The sequence below is a fragment of the Lissotriton helveticus genome, chromosome 6, assembly GCF_964261635.1.
Source record: "Lissotriton helveticus chromosome 6, aLisHel1.1, whole genome shotgun sequence".
Lineage (NCBI taxonomy): Eukaryota > Metazoa > Chordata > Amphibia > Caudata > Salamandridae > Lissotriton > Lissotriton helveticus.
In genome coordinates this window covers 772,304,920-772,323,990 of record NC_136067.1, presented here as the reverse complement: position 1 = coordinate 772,323,990, position 19,071 = coordinate 772,304,920, and the positions used below count along the sequence as shown (strand labels likewise).

The 19,071-nt window shown below is 48.7% G+C and overlaps 1 protein-coding gene across 1 annotated transcript in view; it reads right to left on the bottom strand.

Annotated features, from left to right (window-relative positions):
* Positions 1–19,071, bottom strand: part of MDN1 (midasin AAA ATPase 1) — a 2,221,312-nt gene that overhangs the window by 648,547 nt on the left and 1,553,694 nt on the right. The window contains exon 68 of the mRNA XM_078648266.1: positions 835–929. Within this exon, the coding sequence (XP_078504392.1) occupies positions 835–929 (95 nt within the window). The remainder of the gene's footprint in view (positions 1–834; positions 930–19,071) is intronic.

Sequence of the window (19,071 nt, the reverse complement as noted above, 5' to 3'; positions counted from 1 at the left end):
GTGGGGTGGGAGAGCAGAGAAACAGGGAGAGAAATATGGTTGATGGAAGTAAAGAAATACAGATTCAAGGACATTTGCCAGCTGGTTTGAATATTTTTGGTAGGTCTACGTTTGGTTCCCCTTACAGCCATGTTCAAATGTAACCTTTAACTGCTGCTGTCACCATTATTCAGGGAACAGTCCATGAGATCTTTAATACATCTGAATGTGTCCAAATTTTGCAAGAAATAGCTACGGATGCCATTTCAAATATATAAAGGCCGTAGACGTTGCAAGCCTTTGCTCTACAATTGAGGCAAAGGGAAAAAGGAAGAAATACTAATTAACGGAGGAGACTTATGTTAATTAATTGTGGTTTGGTTGATGCGTAGTATAAACTAATCAGAGCAATAGTAGACCAGACTGCTTTTAGGCATGCCTTTCCACCAGTGATGTGCACAAATCAAGTCTGAAGACCCAAAACATATGCCAATAAGAAAACTATACCAAATAATTCACCATAAGAAATATGTAAATAACCTATCAGAAAACAGAAACTATGACTCTTCAGTCTAGGATTGAAATGAATACGTACCTAGAGATTTTTTTCTGAGGCACTGGTCCTCATGTCTCAACTTTGGAATGCGCCCTTAATCACCCTTTAGAACTGAATAAAACCTACAGCACGGTACTCAACCAATAGAACCACACAATAATGTCCCTAAAATCCGAATACATTCCTCCAACACAATGCTGTGAATAGCTTTCATTCCTGCTTCATCTTTCCTCGGTTAAAAGGTTAACTTCTTAACACAGCTATTTACATACTAATCATGTATACAGTGCCACACTTACTTTAATTCAAGCTTCCTCCACTGGATAATGAGCTGAGTGACTGCATCAAGATGTTTACGTAAGGATAGGTCTCGGCTGGCATTGTCTTCCCAATCCTAAAATATAAATGACATTTAAATGCCTTACTTTAATTTTCAAACAATGTGTTCTGGACTCAATCAATAGATCTAAGATTGGCAAGTTTGGTAGTGAAAAAGTGGCGGCCTTAAATGGTACAATATAGCCTTAGAATAGCTGGAGACAGAAATCTTTCAATCATGATGCCTCCACACAGTGACTGCAAACGATACCCTATTGGCAGCCTTACTGTCACACATTGAGAGCATGTAGGAAGCTGGCTCTGTATATACTATACCAAAGTGAAATATAGTGTGCGCAGAGTCCAGTGGATCCACAAAGGTAGGCAGAGGTTAAAGCAGATACTACCTTACTCTATTTGTGGTAGTGTGGGCGAGCAGTAAGGCCGTATAAGAGGATAGTGTTAAGCATTTATTTTACACTCAGGCAAGAAATGATTTCACGCACTCAAGGGCTGAACTCTGACCAATTTGTTTTGTATAAAAATATTAAGTTTTATTTATTTCCTAGAACCAAGTCAGGCCTGGCACAAAATGATACTTTGCAGAAACAATACAGTTGTATGCAATTGTATGTACTTGGTATTGGTTACAGATAAATCACTTTATAAAACCAACTGTTGAATTACTGTACATATACCTTATAATTACTTAGTGAATATTGGTTGGATTACTTTGTAGATTACTTTCCTTACGCAGCATGGTATACCTGGATGCCACACTGGGACCTTTCCTGAATAAAGGTAAGTAAATGCAGTTTTGTTATTCAAACACGCGTATGAATTTTTACAGAATTTCCAACTCCACGCTTAGTTTTTTTTTTTTAACAGAAAAGCAGTCAATGCAATTCGATGGGAGGAAATGGAGCCATCGGTTTACAGGTAAGGACTTAGTTGTAGGAGTTGCTTTTCTAGGGTTAGAACCAAGATTTCCCCAGGGTCAAGGATGCACTCTCAAAGCACCCTCAGCGGCACTAGGGTGGCCGAGTGCAGAGTGCTGAGGCCCAATGTAATCCAATGGGACATAGGGGGCCTCCGGTTGGGGCTTGCTCACGAGCAGGCCACAAGTTTGAGGGAGCAAAACTCCTGGACTTAAGCTCAGGGCAAAGGGGGGCGCAAGTTAGCACCCAAGGTGCACCCACAGCGGCACTAGGGCAGCCGGGTAAAGGGTGCTGTATTGGCGTTGGGTGCCCTCTTACTTTCAATGGGGATTCTCCAGTTTGCAAAACACTGCTGGTTCGAGGACGAAGACCTTCTGGAGATGACCCCCATTGGAGTGGTCAGTTGGGATGCAGAGGGTTTCCTGGACACCATCAGTTGAGCCACCCAAGGCCGTGGGGCGTTGAGTGCCGGGGTTTCCTTTAGCACCTGGTTTTCTTACCAGCTCCTGGTCGCCGTTGGGGACCCTCCAGATTGAGGCCGCAGGCGTCGGATGGAGGCTTGAGGTAGGTCAGCGGTCACTGGTTCTCAGGTCAGGATCGCCAGGGAGACCTCCTCGGGCTGTGGGCGTCGAGTGACTCCAGCTGGAACTAGAGTCTGTGGGTGAGCAAATCAGGTGCTCATGGGAGACAAAGTCAGGTTTGAAAAGGCAGGGCAGGCCCTCTGGGTTCTTGGGGGCTGCTGGCACCAGGATACACCAGGATTTTGCTGTAGTAGGTAGAGGTCGGGACAGGCCGGTAGAGGTGGGGCCAAGTCAGTTGGTGTCCTCCTCTTCTTCTTCAGCGCGGCTCTTCAGTCCTCCTCCTTCTTGTTTCTTCTAGTCTGAGGAGGCAAGGTTTGGGGTTGCCCCTAAATACTAAATTTAGGGGCATTACAGGTTGGTACAGGTCAGGCCCTATGTGTCCTTTCCTTGAGTGGGTACGTCCCTTATTATGCCACCCTCCAGTAGGAGGGGGGCATAAGCCTCACTCTGGTTTGCTGGGTCCCCCAAGATGGCGGGGACTGAGAGTTGTGCTTCACCTCGCCTCCCCCACCTGAGTGGGTACGTCCCTTATTATGCCACCCTCCAGTGGGAGGGGGGCATAAGCCTCACTCTGGTTTGCTGGGTCCCCCAAGATGGCGGGGACTGAGAGTTGTGCTTCACCTCGCCTCCCCCACCTGAGGGGTGGGGTTGGCAAAGGTGGGCCTGATTCTCCCACCCAAAGTGGAGGTCATAACAGGTGGGAGCAAGTTGCTGGGAACAACAAATGGCTGGGATAGCTCACAAAGGCGGCAAGCCTTTGAAGCTTCACCTTTGTGGACCCAGCCCATCCTGGGGGGAGGAGGCTTGGTACCTCGATCCAGGATGTGCTTTGTTTCAGGACCCCGAGAGCGGCAGGCTCTCGCCCAGTGGTCCTGAAACATGAGTGGTGGAGGCAGCTGAAAGCAGCCACTCAGCCTGGACACTAGTGGTAGGTCGTTTTTCAGGGGGCATCTCTAAGATCCAACACTGGCATCAGTGTGGGTTTAATGTGATGAGAAGTTTGATACCAAACTTCCCAGTTTTCAGTAAAGCCATTATGGAGCTGTTGACTTCGTAATCTCAAACTCCCAGACCATATACTCTTTATGGCATTACTGCACTTACAATGTCTAAGAATTGGCTTAGACACTGTAGGGGTACAGGGGTCATGCACATGTACACTCACCACTGGTATAGTGCACCCAGCTAGAGGGGTGAAGGCATGGCACACAGGGATGTGTGCCATGTTGTCTCTTCACTTTGTTCTGTATCAAAACATATAGCCTGCGATGGCTGTGTGTTTTTATAAAGGTACAGGGCCTCTAAAGGTGCACAATAGGCAGTGCAGCCCTTAGAGGCCTTTCCCTGGTCACAGTGCCCTTGGTACCTATGATACATTTTAAAAAGGAACTTACAAGTGGCCAGAGAGCAGCCAAATTGTTTTTGCAACAGTACATTTTGGGGGAAAGAACATAGGCCCTGGGTACCTGGTTGGCAGGAACATAGGGCACACTCAGTCAAAGTACATCAACATTAGGCAAAAAGTGGGGGGCAACCATGCAAAAAAGGGGCAGTTTCCTACAGAGCGTCAGAGCTTTCTTTGTAAATTGTATTTCTACTCCATTAACGAGAACTAAAATTCTTTCAATGGTTCTCAATATTACCACAATATAAAATAGATCTTTCTTTTTCAGACACTTGCATAAAGCAATTACCTATCAAATATACATGACAAGTTGAGAATCAATAATGTTGATAGTCGGTGTGGGTGCCGAGGGGAACATGGCGTCAGATATTCAGCCTGTTGGGAGCTGATGGATGGCACAGTGGCATAAACTTTGAGATGTGAACGTGAGAAAAATGTAGAGCTAGAACTTGACCAGATTATTTTCACCTTGGGGCATGATAAGGAATCAAATCCATCTCTTGGCGCAGTCGGAGCGGGAATCGAAGTGAATGCTGGAAAGTGCTGAGCATTGGGCTCCGCTGGCATTGGAATTCCGGAGGAGGAGTGTGACGGCTGCACACATTACTCCTCCTGAGGAACTTTGGCTTCAGCACCACAGTTAGAGGAGATTCTGCAGCGTGGGGAGAATACGCAGTGCAACAGAGGGAGTTCGGAAAGAACAATTATATGGCATGTGACTAAAAGGTGTCTGTTGGGCACAAACGGCAGGGATCCCTCCAAGGAAACATTCAATATGTATGGGCACTCGGCGGAAACCGGGAAAAATGCAGAAGTAAGTGAACTATCAGAATGGTCCCAACAATTTGGTTTTGCAGGGCAACCTGCTACTCAGGTAGGAGGGTACATACTAAGGTCAGCACGGGTAGTGAGATGAGGAGGGAGTGAGAGGGGCAGAAATTTTGAAATAACCGTAGTTAGGGGAAGTGGGGGTGGATTTTACCAAGCTCAGAGAAGACCTACTACTTCGACTGAGAAGTTAAGAGAGTTGAATCATAGACAAAACATTCGGAAACAGCTTAAGGTCCATTAAAAGCGGTGAGGATACAGCTATCGTTCGAGAGCTGGAGAGGGAAAGCACAAACTCTGATACAAATGGGAAGTTGTGCAAAATAGGTAGAGAAATAAGAGCAGATAACATAAAATCCTCCCTCAGGCCATTCTTTAAGTTACAACCAGAAAACCCAGGAAAACGGGGAGTAGGGGTGGCAGCTAGGGTAAGCATGCCTTCGAGTCAAAGGGAGTACCCTCAAAAAGTTGGTGAGTAGGGAAGAAGAAATGTGGCGTTGCAGGCGGCCGTTACAAATGTGAAATAGATTTGCTTGCCTTTAGGGGCTGGAGGGGGATCAAGGAGATGTGCCTTAGATTATGAAAGATGGCAAGGAAGGTGGACCAAGCAAGGTCCTTACGAAGGATGTTCGAGGGCTCCTTGATAAACTGACTGAAGAGATAAAGACTAGATTTGTTACCTCAGAATAAAATCAGAAGGGCATACAAGAAGCACTAACAATCTATGGGAAAATATTAATAGTTTGGCAGTTGGCAGTACACACCCAAGTGTTGGAAGAGATAGATCAAGATTTAAGTGATATTCTAGCTGCCCAAAAGAAGGGAATGCAAGATATAAAACAGGTGAATAGAGAAATGTGAAAACAAAAGAATAGTATATAAAACAATGTTAGGGTCAACAATATTAGGGTGCTAGGAATTCCAGAAGGCTTGAGGGGAAGTAATTTGAAGACTTTTGTTTCTATTTATTTTAAGGAAACATTATCTCTTGATGTGTCAGAATCAGAGTTAGTGCAAGATAACAAAACAATGCATCGTGACCAGTTTAAGTTAAACCCAAACAGAGGTAAGCCACGGAAAATGTTAATTTATTGACCTACTCCCTAATCGAGCAGATACTAACCCTTGTTCTCAAAACCAGAAAGTTGGAAGCAGGTGAACAATGGATATAGGGGAAATACCTTTTCTTAAAGGAACGGTCACTCACTTTATGTTATCCAGTGACATACTTCATCATCGATTTCCTCTCGAGGGTAGGGGCATGCTGCAACCTCTTTCCCATCGAACATGCAAGCTCTGGTGGTGGTGAATAGGTCTTGGGTTGGGTGGGGACCCTAAATGGCTCGAGGTCATCTCTCTCTTCATTCTGACACTGTATACGAGGAGGGTGAGTCACAACCTCTGTTTCCCTCTGCCGATTTTTTTAATTGCGCTCGCAACTCTGGACAGACAAGGAAAATCGGCCAAGTATATGGATGAGCTTAGAGAATTGAGTGCAAAAGCACAGATGAAGTTCACAGCCATGTTGAGAGTCATGTGGTATAATTAAATGTGCACTTCAGTGAACCCATCAAAGTAGAGGCCATTATTACACAAATGAAGAAAAAAACAACACAACCTACCCAATTTAGCTGAGTGAGCTTTTTGGAGGGAGTGTGTTTTGTGTTTTAGTGTATGGTGGTGGGTGAAAGGGAAAAAAAAGAGGAAAAACACATTTTTTTAAAAACATGCGAAGTCCCAGAGCTCAAAGGGAAATAGAAATCATTCCTACAAATGGACAGGCAGGGTTTCCAAGTGGAGGTGGGGAGAAAGGGGAAATAGTGGGGCACGGAATAAAGCACTTGTTGGGGGGAAAGAAATTGTCCTCAGTCTAAGTATTAAGCAAAAGATATTGAGATGGCAGGCAACTTTAGGTGTTGATGTTGATATATCAGTGAATTCTAGGAGGGAATGCTGGTAAGGGAGAAGTTTAAATTGGGTGTCCTGACATGGAATGTGAATGGTTTGAGGATGAAAAGGAAAAGCGGTTAATAATGGAATATTTACAGAATGGTAGAGCACATGTTATATATAATGTAATCAGAAATGCCTCTATTCAGACATCAAATAAGAGACCTGTGTAAGAAATAGAACTGATTTCAGCAAGTTGTAGCAAAGGACTACTCCAGTTGTTGTAAAGGGGTGGCAATTATAGTAAAGGCAAACCAAGGCATAGAGATAGGAAAGCAGGCAACAGATAGCTTAAGACGAGTAGTGGTAGAGACAAAAATATTTCACAACTTGTTTACATGCGCAGGGTACTATGGCCCCAACAGATGAATCAGAGCCCCTTAAATAGTTAGGTTCTGCCCTAGTTGAGTATTAGTTCGAAAGAGTTGGCTTTAGCTCACAATATACTCCTGGCAGTTACGATTATCGTCAAAATGAAGGCCTGTGATGGAGAAAGATGGAAATATCTGATGGAGACGGTCTCATTTTGGTTTTGAAGGGGGTTTATGAGAGCGTTTAAAGAAATCTACAATACACCAATAGCCAGGGTGCTGGTAAATGAGCGGATGTCTCCTAAGTTGGAAATAAGTCGTGGTATCAGGCAAGGATGTTCTCGCTCTCCATTTCTCTTGAAGTTATACATCGAACCGTTAGAGCTGAAGCTAAGGGAAGACAAAGCAATAGTCCCTTTTGTTTGTATCTGGCTCGAGAGAAAATTAACATTATATGCTGATGATTTAATAGGATATACATCCAGTTTGGTTAGGTGAGCCCCACAAGCTGAGCATGTAATAAAGGAGTTTGGACAAGTATCGGGATATGAGTAAATAGAGCAAAAACCTAAATTACGACATGAAATATGTCCTATAATGGAGGCCCAGTGAAAACAAGTATGAGATATCTAGGTATAAATGTCCAACACGATTTAGATAACATACCAGAGGTGAACTTAGCAAAAGTTGAGGTAGAATTCGGATTTCTATGAAGAAACCGAGGAGAAAGTGAGATAAAGGGGATTTAACAATGTCAGACCTACAGTAGTACTGCTGGGAATTTCAATTCCAAAACTGTAGGATGCTATTGGGGGTCCCGGATTTTTCAATTAGGGAGAAGATCTGGAGGGCAGTTTTGTGTGTCAGAAAGAGAGGGCCTTTTGATATAAATGTGGTTCCCCAAGACACCTAAAGAAAATGCGCTTGACAATACTTTTAGCTATGGCAATATGTTGATATGAAAAAAAGTCGGAGCGGAGGATGCCTTATAGCAGACTGTCCACAATTTGGGAATCCCGGATGCACCTGAATTGTAGTGTAGTTCCTATATTCCCAATAGGCTCTGCGCATTGGAATAATATATCCTTGAGATTAAACGTAGGACTGAGGTCGACCAGGTCTCTATCGAATATATTAAACTAAATAGTGAGTGCCAGCTAGCTCAGGTCACTAGAAACTTTCTCGAATTCACAAGAAGGGATTAGTTTCTGACACCCGCATAAACATGACAACTTTGTTTCCCAAGCATAAGAAATGTATCTCTAGAGTCGCGGAAACAATAGATAAGTATTTCACTCAGTCAATCGTGCATGCTTCGCTTCAACAGAGTTGCAGAGAAATAGAGAGACGGGCATTTTCAATAAGAGGTTTATTGAACAGTCTTCTTTCTCATGCAAGAAAAGTGAACTGCTACAATCGTAATGCAGACTGCAAAGTATAATGCGTACAGCGAGAACAATATTATAAAATAATAATTTACGTGCATTGTATGGTTTCTAAGCCATATAAAAATACATGCATAAATAACAATGACTAAAATACTCAACTGGTGCTTCAAAAAATACGCCTACCCCAATGTACCTAACCTAAGTCTAGTACGCAGGAAGAAGTAAGTATTGTGTAGCATAGGTTTTGTTTTCTTTGCCAAGAATCTATCCAAGATTTCTCTAGGTTCTAATCAGCTCTATACCTTAGTTAGAATGAAGGAGGTCTGGTATCTCTGTCTCGGGACTGGATTTCTCAACACCCCGCAAGAGGAGCTAGGAAACACTGGAGCTGGATTCTCGGCGAGAGAAAGGCAGCCTCTTGATCAGTGCGTCAGCTGGAGGGTCGGCTTCCTTCAGCACTTGCTGTAGCGAGCCGCATATGCCATCTGGCATGTGTCACCTGCAGGATGCAGGAGGCCATCAGGCCCAGAAGCCGGAGGGTCATCCTGACAAACCTGGGATAGAGGCTGAAAGAGCGGAATCATCGCCTGAATATCCCAGACTCGCAGCTTGGGAGGATAAACCTGAAACAGCGTCTAATCCAGAACCGCTCCGATCAAGGGGAGTTTCTGAGAGGGACTCAGGTGCGTCTTCGGCACATTGATGGAGAACCCCAGCAAATGCAGGAGGGCGGCCGTAGTCTGGAGGTGGGAGACGACTGCCTGGGGCGAGCCCGCCTTCAACAGCCAGTCGTCGAGGTAGGGGAAGACTGACACCCCAGACCTGACCAGATGAGCTGCGACCACCGCCATCACTTTCGTGAACATCCGAGGGGTGCTGGTAAGTCTGAAGGGGAGCACGGCAAAATGAAAATGCTCCTGGCCCACCATGAACCGCAGGTAATGCCGGTGGGCCGGCAGGACGGGATGTGAAAACATGCGTCCTGCAAGTCCAACGGTACCATCTAGTCACAAGGGTCCAGGGCAGTCAGGACCTGAGCCACAGTGAGCATCATGAACTTCTCCTTCTGGAGGAAGCGATTGTCCATGATGGGGCGCAAGCCCCCCTTTTCCTTCTTCAGAACCAGAAAGTGGGAATTACAACTTCTCCCTACTTCCTGATCGGGAACGTACTCTATGGTCCCCTTAGCCAGGAGGGCCGTGACTTCCTGACTGAGAAGAGCCAAATGATACCCCGACATGCGGTGGCACCGAGGTGGCATGGCAGGAGGGGAGGACAGAAAGGGGAGCGAGTAACCTTGGCAGATTATCCGCAGCACCCACTTGTCCGATGTGATTTTGTGCCAGTGGTGGAGGTGGTGATGGACCCTGCCTCCCACAGGAGTGGGGTTGCCCCTGAAGCTCGGATTAGGAAGGTTTTGAGGCAGAAGCAGCGGTGGTGGAAGTGGTTACCAGACCAGCCCCTGCGGAACCCCCATCCGCGGCCTCGCTGAGGCTGGTTCTGCACAGGCTTGCTGGAAGAGCGCGCCTGGGTACCCCTGTCCTGGCCACAAAAGGAACGAAACCCCGGCGTGGCAGGGTTTTTCAAGCAAAGACCCAAAGACTTGGCCGTGGCACAAGAGTCTTTAAAGCGCTCCAGATCATTGTCAGCCTCATCACCAAAGAGACGGGAGCCATCGAAGGGCATGTCCATGAGCGAGTTCTGGACATTGGGTGAGAACCCAGTGGAACGCAACCCGGCGTTGCACCGCAACGCCTCCGCCGCGGTCAAACCACACCTGATGGCAAACTTCGCCACATCCCTGCCTTCTGTAATCGCTTGGGAAAGGACAGCCTACACCTCCTCGGAGCACTGAGGCAGAACCTCCGCCACCGAATCCCACACCGCATGGGAGTAACGGCCCAATAAGCAGGCGGTATTAACTGACCTCAACCCCAAACTGGCCGAGGAGAACAACCTATTGCCATATTGGTCCAGCCTCTTGGAGTCCTTATCCGGGGTAGCCGAGAGAAAGGCACTCTGCGATGTCGAGGCCTGAATGACCAGGCTCTCAGGCGTGGGGTGAGTGGTCAAGAAGGTGGGATCACCAGGCGCCGGTCGATGACGACTAGCGACGTTTTTATCCACTGGTGCCCCCAGAGCCGGCTGCAACCAAGTACCCAAGAGGACTTCGGTAAGGGCCTCATTGAAAGGGAGCAGTGGCTCCGACTACGTAGATGCTGTCTGGAGCACCTCCGTAAGGAGGTTGGTCTTAAGGACCACCGTAAGGAGGTCGAGATGGAGAGTATTCACGGCTCGACGCAGCACCATAGTGTAGGAAGCGCCCTCCTCCATAGTAGGCGGAGGCGAGGCAAACCCCAGGTCAGAAGACACATCAAGTTTACCTGCATCTTGAAGGTCATCCACACAATCCTGCTCACCGAGTCACACTGCCGCGCAAGGGGGTCCTCGGAGCCATCCCAATTTTCATTTGGCTCAGGAGTAGAAGGAGCCGGCTGTGGCGGCAGGGCCAGAGCTGGAGAAGGGGCAATGGCCGAACCAGAGCAGTATCCCAATGTGGATCCCAGGTCAAGAACCGGGGCAGGGGTGGGATAAACGTCACCCAGTGCGGCCAGGGGCGGCGCTGCGGCCGGAGCCAATGGCAGCGTAGGGGCCAGCGGTACTGCACCTTGTGGCGCCGGAGCAGAGGGCGCTGGATCCAGTGGCTCGGGGGCTGGCGCCAGAGGCGGTGCCGCCGGGCCAACAGGATCTGGACACGGGACCGCGGGGCCAGCAGGCGCGCCGGCCGGAGCCCTAGGCCTAAACATGCGGTCCATGGCAGCAAGAAACTCTTGCACCTGTTCGGGAGTCGCCGACGGACCCGGGTATAGCGTGAAGGCCGCGGGACTCCCAGGCTCTGGAGGAGCCGCAGGGGCGGAGGCTCTGTCCGCCACGTCCGCCTCCGGGGGGGATGTCGGAGAGCTAACACGCTTCTTTGACTTCTTCTTATGGTGTCGCTTACCGGAATCTGAAGGCGAAGAGGCAGTGATAGGAGTGCCAGACCTCCAGCAACTTCCGGCGCCGCTCCTGCAAGGCTTTAGGAGCCATGGCACGGCAGTCCCGACAGTCCCGGGAGGCATGGTCGGTCTCCACACAGTAGTGGCAGACATCATGGGGGTCCACCACCGACATATTACGGTGGAACGACCCACAAGACTTTTAAAGCCGGGCATCCCTACGAGCACCAGGAGACAAAAGTCTCCAAAAAGTGGTAAAAAAATGACCGAGGTGCGTGCTCAATCCGGATCTGCGATTTTGGCGTGGAAAAAGAAAGAACTGACATCAGCGCGAATGGGTGGCGCCTAAGTAGCCTCCGTGACGTTATCCCGGCACTTACGACGCCAGAGAGGGGCGCGGTGCCGCACGGCCCCACCTACTGGTGCGCAGAGGTACTGCTAAGCAGAAAACTTTCCGGATCCAGACTGATGTCTGGGGAATATTCTAAGGTAAGGAATCTATCACTAACGTGTCTCTTTCAGATATTTGCGTTTGTGAACCCTCGATGTGTGTTTCTTGTAAACATACAATATTCGTACCCAAAGCTTGTAATTCTACCGCTACTGTTTGCCTATTTTTAATGTTGTTTAAACCACAGATATTCATGGACAAAACTCTTAGCACTCCCATCTCGTTAAAATATATTGTCCAGATGTTTGCTCGAAGTTTTGCATGGCCCATTTGTTACTCTGTATCCTGATATTATCATCATACCAGTTTACCTATTGAATTTTCTCTAACTCTTTTTAACAACCTTTCTGACCCTCCACACCCCCCTCCCTCTCCCACCCCACCACCCTCCGCCACTTTTGGAGGTTACCAGCCACAGCCGGGCCAGGGGTTAGACATCCACCAAGTAGAGCCCTGCGCGCCCTCTGAAGCCCCCCCTGAAATGTGACCTTCTGTAGAAATTATACAAAAAAATACATGCCATAATAATCAACAAGAAAGAGAGAAAGACTGAGAAGAAAAAAAATCCCTAAGGTTATTAACATCTGATTCCTGGAATCAATAGCCTGTCTAGCTCTCTTTATCGGGCCAGGGCAAAGGAGTTTCCAAAACTATAGACATTGCGTCCGCTACTTATGTCCCGAGACTTCCTCTAAATACTTTTTAGCCTGAATTTCCGAAACGAAACTACGTTTAGCCCCTTGATAAACAATTTTTAGTCTGGCTGGATTTTGAAGGTACACCTCTGCTCCAAGTTTCTGAAATGGGTCAAAGAGCTGCCTGAGTCTCCACCTGCGCTCAATTGTGGTGTGTGAAAAATCAGGTCTGGTAAAAAAGTTATTCTGTCAAAAGACAGCTTATTTCTGGGTCTCGCCAAGTTGTAAAGAGTTTGTCAGAGTAGGAAGTTACCAAAAAACAAAAGCATGGCACGAGGATGCTGTTGTGATGCCAAGGTGCGTTTAGCAGGAGACAGAAGGAACCTGTGTGCTCTCTGGATTTCTTTATCCCAGTCCCAGGAGTGTAGCTCTGAAAATGCCCCTTTGAGAAGCATAATCATGAATTTTCTGGGGTCATCTTTTTCGACACCTTCTGGTATCCCTAGGAAACTGAGATTGTTGCGCCTCTGCCGGCTTTCTTGCTCCTTCATCTTCCACCCCACCCTCATGCTCATCATTCTGTGGTTTAAGCGTGGTAACATCCTTTTCTAGTTGCTCCGTCCTTTCTTCCACCAAAGCCATTCGATCTGCGATTTCGGCGCAGGTTTTGCCAACCTTCCTGACTGCACCTTGCAGTTTCTTTGCAACCAGGAGAGATCTGCGACTATCTGCTTTGATTTCCTCCTGGAAGCTCTTGATAGACTGCAGAACATCTGTCAGAGCTGGCTCACTTCTTAGATCGCTGTGGCTTCCTCTTTAGGCACTACCAATGATTGTTTGATTACCACCGGAGGCTACAGTGGAATTAGAAAATATTGTGAGTGGGGTATCTTTATAGTCCCACTTCAGTTCTGTGGTGTCCTCTTTGTCGGCTATGTCACAATTCTTTTTCTGGCGACCCCGACTTTTCTTCTCTTGTAGCTTTTTTAAACCATGTTTGTTCTTCTGAGGGTCGGTATTATAGCTACTATACCACGTCCTCCCTTCCTCCCCGCTTGACAAAGAGATGCTAATGTCTGATAACTCTGATTCATCTATAAGGGAGTAGAACTTGTCCTGATTATCGGGCGTTTTCAGTATGTGATCATGCCGCATTTTGCTAGAGGCTTGCAGTGTTAGTAAAGAATTTGCAGATTCTTCTGTGTTATTTGTGCTGCCACTTAGAATACTGATATCGCTGCTGAGACTGCCCATGTTGTCTAAAAGGCCACCTTCTATCGACTGAATCGAAGGTGTTACGATTTTTGCTTTATTGCTTTGGCCTGCGGGGGAGGAGGTGTCTGGAGGCTGTAATTCGCTCAATACCACAGGTGAGGTATGAACAGTCGATCCTCCTTAAATCTGTCCAGCCGTCTCAGTCACCACTCAGGGAGTCTCTACGGGAGAAATAGGATCGTTTTCCACCCCTCTCGCAGCGCCGAAACTGCTAGTGATTAGAGGCTGAGAGTAGCTTGTTACTCTGTGTAATCGAGCGGGACCTTTTTTTGCAGTTGTGGTGATCGCTATGTCATTTTCCCCAGAGTTCTTATCAAAGCGCTCCCCTTTCTCTCCCCCCCTTTGCCTTTCAAGCCCAGGGTGTCCAGCCTTTTCTGCAGAGTAATTGCTAGCGTTGTGCTAGACTGTGAGGGTACAAGCGCATTCTTCACTTTCCCGTCTCTCACCCCTTTGCCTGTCATTCTTACTTGTTTATTGTGGCCGCTGACACAAAGTTGCACTGTAGTTATGCCGGTCTTCAAGAAATCTCCGTAACGACCACAGCGCTGTATGATCTAGCAAATCTTCCTTTGGAGAAGGAGCGCATGACGGCTCCTCGCTGTACTCCTGTGATTCTGTCATGCTGCTGGAGACTTACGCAGGTCAGCGTGAATCCGGGAAGCCCGAGCCAGGCTGGTGTCCTCGCAACCGTGGAGATGACAGAGCTAGAGTCTCTGCGTACAGGTAAGAATTACATGAATAACCCGGGAGCCCCTGGAAGGCTTTTCCTGCTGCATTTCTTTCGATTTGGTGTATTCTTAATAGCTCTTAGGCCTTCTTGCTTGGTTCAGAAGGTATTAAAGATGATTTAAGCAGTCTTTAAGGGGAGGCTCAGTGGAGCATCGAAGCGGCGATGTTAGTCGAACGCCATCTTGCCTCCGGCGCATCGATGCCAACGCCAGTACTTACCCAATTACAAATTTCTAGGTGTTAAATATATATAAATACCTTCTATTTTTCTAAAATTAGTCTTGAGTTTCTTCTTGAGTGTGTGTCTCATTGATTCACTCTGTGTGTTCAACAAATGGTTAGCACTACTCTCCGATAAGCCTAAACTGCTCACCCACACTACCACCAAAGAGAGCATTTGGGATCATTAATTGAAGGCCTGTATGCCAATAAGGGCTGTCTGGATTTTTTACAAAGTGTACCTCATTTAGCTTGCTACAGCATAGTAAATCATTGTTGGACCTGGCCCTCTTGGCAGGGTCATCCCTAAACTTTTTGCCTTCCTCCAATACTCTCTCTGACCTGTTTTTGTTGGTTTAATTACTCTGGGCACTTTACCACTGCTGACCAGTGCTAAAGTGCATATGCTCTCCCTATGTAAAATGTAACTGTGATTGATTTCCATGATTGGTCCATTGGATTTACTGTCAGTCCCTAGTAAAGTGCACCAGGAGTGCCAGGGCTTGTGAATGCCAATACTGCTAGTGGGCCTGCAGCGCTGATTGCGCCACCCACAGAAGCAGCCTTAAAATGTGTCTAGGGTCTGCCATTGCAGAACCTGCGTGCAGTCTGGTACTGTCATGCTGGCTGGGCAAGTGCACACACTTGCCAGCCTCTAAACCTTCCCTTAACTTCATATTAGTCACCCCTATGGTAGGCCTGAGGGCAGGGTGCATTGTAAGAGTAAGGTAGGACATGCTCTGATGTGTGTGGCATGTCCTAATAGTGAATTACTGCCAAATTCGTTTTTCACTATTGTAAGGCTACCTGTTCCCTTTAGGCCAGATGGGCTGCTGGAATTATTACACTCTATAATCCCAGCAGGCTCAGGGAACATGGTAGAAATTAATGTTTGGTATGCCTGAACTCAGAATATTAAAATACTTCTTTTAGTAAAGTTTATTTTAATATCCTGTGTTTGCAAATGCTACTTTTAGAAAGTTAGCATTTGCTTGCCTAACCATTTCAGCCCGCCTCTGCTTTGTGTGTATCTGACTGTCTGAGTTGTATGAGTGACAGGGCTGGGAGGTGACAGGTGGTGAATGGCAGGATGACACCTTAGTGGGAGGTGGGAGTTTCCCTGAACTATGCATCAGGCTGTGCTCTGCCACCACAATGCTGGCTCCGCCCCCCTGGGGAGCGACTGATGACTCAGCCTGCACCTGGCCCAGGAAGGACCGAAGCTTGTCAACAAAGTGCTCCTGGCTGCCCCTGTCCACACAATGCTGGCTCCGCCCCCCTGGGAAGCGGCTGATGTGCCTGCCCTCACACTGAATGCAGAAGCCAGAAGTACCCACCACAAGTGCTCAGAGGCTGAGAGCAGTTATGCAAAGGCCCCCCTGGCCTGTAAGAACAAAAGAAACTGTGTATAAAAGTAGGAGCCCTGCCCCTTGTAAATTAGAATCCTGTTTTACCATGAAGGACCTCTGCCCGACTAGGAGAAGAGACGCTGGGAGGACTGGCCTGCTGCTTGCCTTGCTGAGGGAGGAGAGGAGAAGACTTTTGAAAAGACTTTGCTTCTTTGTGCTTTAAACATTCTCCAAGGGCTTGATTGAGCATGCCCCCTGACCTGGACCCCAGGACTAGTGGGTCCTTGGTGCTTTTGCTCGTCTTGACTTTTGAGCCGTGTGTGCTTCCCTGCTGGAGCCAGACTGCGCCCCTCATCGCCCCCTCCTAGGGCTGTGGCACTCGGGAGCTTGCCAGCCTCTGCCCTGTGAGAGCCTCGCTCCGATCGGAGTCGCTCTCTGCCCCCAGGCTTGGCTTCCTGCTCCTCTGCCCCTTGCCTGCTACTGGAGTGCCTTGAAGCGCTCTCACCCATCCCGCCGGAATTTCCTTTGTGGATTGTGATCCACGCCGGGTCCACAGCTGCACAGTCCGTGCCCTGTGACCCCGCTTCGCAATTCCCGAGGTTGGCCAGGCCGCGCCGCCCCCGCTGAGGAGACCCCCGCACCGTCGTGCCAAGGGTCGCGGGCCGCGCCTGACTGGCTGCATACGCCCGCTGGCATCAAGATCCACGAGTGCCCCCATCGTTGGAGTCGCACAAGCCTGTGCCGACTCTGATCCAAGTGACTGAAGTGTTCTGCAAAGTCTCCCTCGGGGTCGGGGCCCGCAACGCTTTCCTTCCCTGCCCTCCAGCTGTTGCTCGACTGAGAGCCGAGCCGGGAAGTCTCCGAGTGCCCGGAGTCCCCACGGGTGAGTCAGAGCTGAGTGCTCCGTCTGCACTCCCCGTCAGGGACCCCGAGCTACCCCCTACCTGCTGCACTGCTTGCTGGGCCGGCCCGCCCTTAACTCTGTCCTCGAGCTGAGAGGAAGAGCCGGGGCCGGCACAGGCGTGCTCACGCCCGATGCGTGAGAGTTGGTAGGGGCTGTGTCAGTTTCACCCTTGAAGGCAGGAGAGGCGCTGCAAGGCACGCCGAAGGCCCGGGGAGGGTCCCAAAGCCCCAGAACAGAGAGAGGCTTTCTTTTGCAAGGAGAGAACACTGAGAGAACTGTGGAATTTAAGACATCAAGAAAGAGAGTAAAACGAACTATTTTCTTTGAACAAACAAACAACCATTGAAAGCTACAACTAAGAACCTTTGCCTATTTACAACCTGTGGTGCAACAAAAACGTTATTTGGTCTTGTGATAAGTCTGTTGAGTTACATATATATATTTTTACATAAAGAAGCGTATTTTTATATATTTACAGCCTGGTGTCCATTTGTGGGGGGGATTGGTATATTTTACTGTGTGTACTATTAGAAATGCTTAACTAACGCCTGAAGATTAGCCTTGGCTGCTCACGCCACGCACCTAGAGGGTGAGCAAGGGTAATACTAAGGGGTCATCCTTCGCCCTGACTTAGAAGAGAGGGTCCCTGCTTGTCACAAGTGCATACTTGCGCCAACCAGAGACCCCCCAATTCTAACAATCATCCTTTTCAAGAAAAACTTGGGTATCAATACAGTTACGTAGAGTTACTTTAGGTGACGAACACCGGCAGGGAGCTACTCAGGTGACTCTTCCGGGTTAAGCAGACTCGGGAGCAATATTTGAGCGGCAAGTCTAGGTCCCTTGGTCTGCATGGCAGCGGGGAGCAGTGATTCGGGAATCTAGGATACCAATTAGCCCCGCAGGCCTCTTCAGCTGTAGTGGCCTTGTGCTGCGAACAGGAGGTCAAGTCAACTGACCCTGGGGGTCTCGTGCTTTGGATGGGCTCAGGAGTTGACTACTCCATGAGCAGGGCACGTCAAGCATAATCCCTTTTTTAGGGCTCGCTGCGAAAAGCGCGTGAAAGCGCGCTCTCGCAGAGAGCTCAGCCGACAACGAGGGGCGACAGGAGCAGGCCACGCACACATTAAGGAGCATGGCAGAGTCGGATTCTGACCCGCGCCTTGAGATTGGGTCGCGCGCGTCAGAATCCGACTCTGCCATGCTCCGTAGGTTTCAGTTTCGTTTTGACCATCTGCACGACGCGACCGGGCAGATAGTTAGTACCCAGCACTTTCCTTCAGTTGCTGGCGAGGGTGCAGTGTCGTGAGACCACCGCTAGGTCGCTGCCGATACTCTGAGAATATCGCGATTCTCTTCGCCGAAAACAGCAGGCCACACTCTGTTCCTGGAAGTTTCTTTGGGAAAACGGAGGTGTGCAGTGCCGGGAGGCTCCCTTCTAGACCTCATTCAGGACAATTCACTACGGTAAGCGTTCCATGAGCACACACAGGCCCCAGCCGCTTTTTCAGTACGGCAGGCTGTGCCTAATAATGCTGGCGGTGCAAACAGGTGGTCGGGGGCATGGCCTTTGTCCTGGGGGCTGCTCCAGGAGGCGTTGCGGGCTCGCTTTCCCCCCCTGAAGGGAGACGGGGGGGTTTCCCTTGCCCGCAGGGCACGCAGTGTCTTATTTTGCTGCTTCAGGACACTGCTGGCAGGACGCTCCTCGCAGGGCACCGAGAGAAGGTGCACAAGGGGGGTTCGCAGTTTGCAATTTTTCTGCAGCGCTTGGGGTGTCACGGGTAGGTTGTTGCGGGGGCATGTGCAGAGGGACAGCCGCAGGGCCTTACCGCTGGACGTTAAAATCTTTGTCCGGTTGTCTTCCGCCCCGACTTCCCCTAATCGTGCTGGCAGCAGGTGTGATATAGGGTGACTCTGGCTCGCAGATAGCAGCAGGAAAGCTTGTCGACCTTGAGGTTCCCGGGGTTTCTGCTTTGCATGCGTACCGCACAGGCCTTCCTAGCGCTGCGGGCTGTACTCTGCTTTTCCGGCGCTAGATGCATAGGTGCAGAAGTGTGTTCCACATATGCCACTGCAGTAAAGATAACAATGTTTGCTACGAGCCTAATTTGCACTGTATTAACACGTCGCTGTCTCCTTTCCCAACACTTCCAGAAACAATTCCAACTTATCATACTCGCCCAGACTGCTTGGCTCCCTTCTTTTTCTGATAAAAAAAGCGTGAATACATTACAATTAGCTTTAAGGCAATTTTACCCT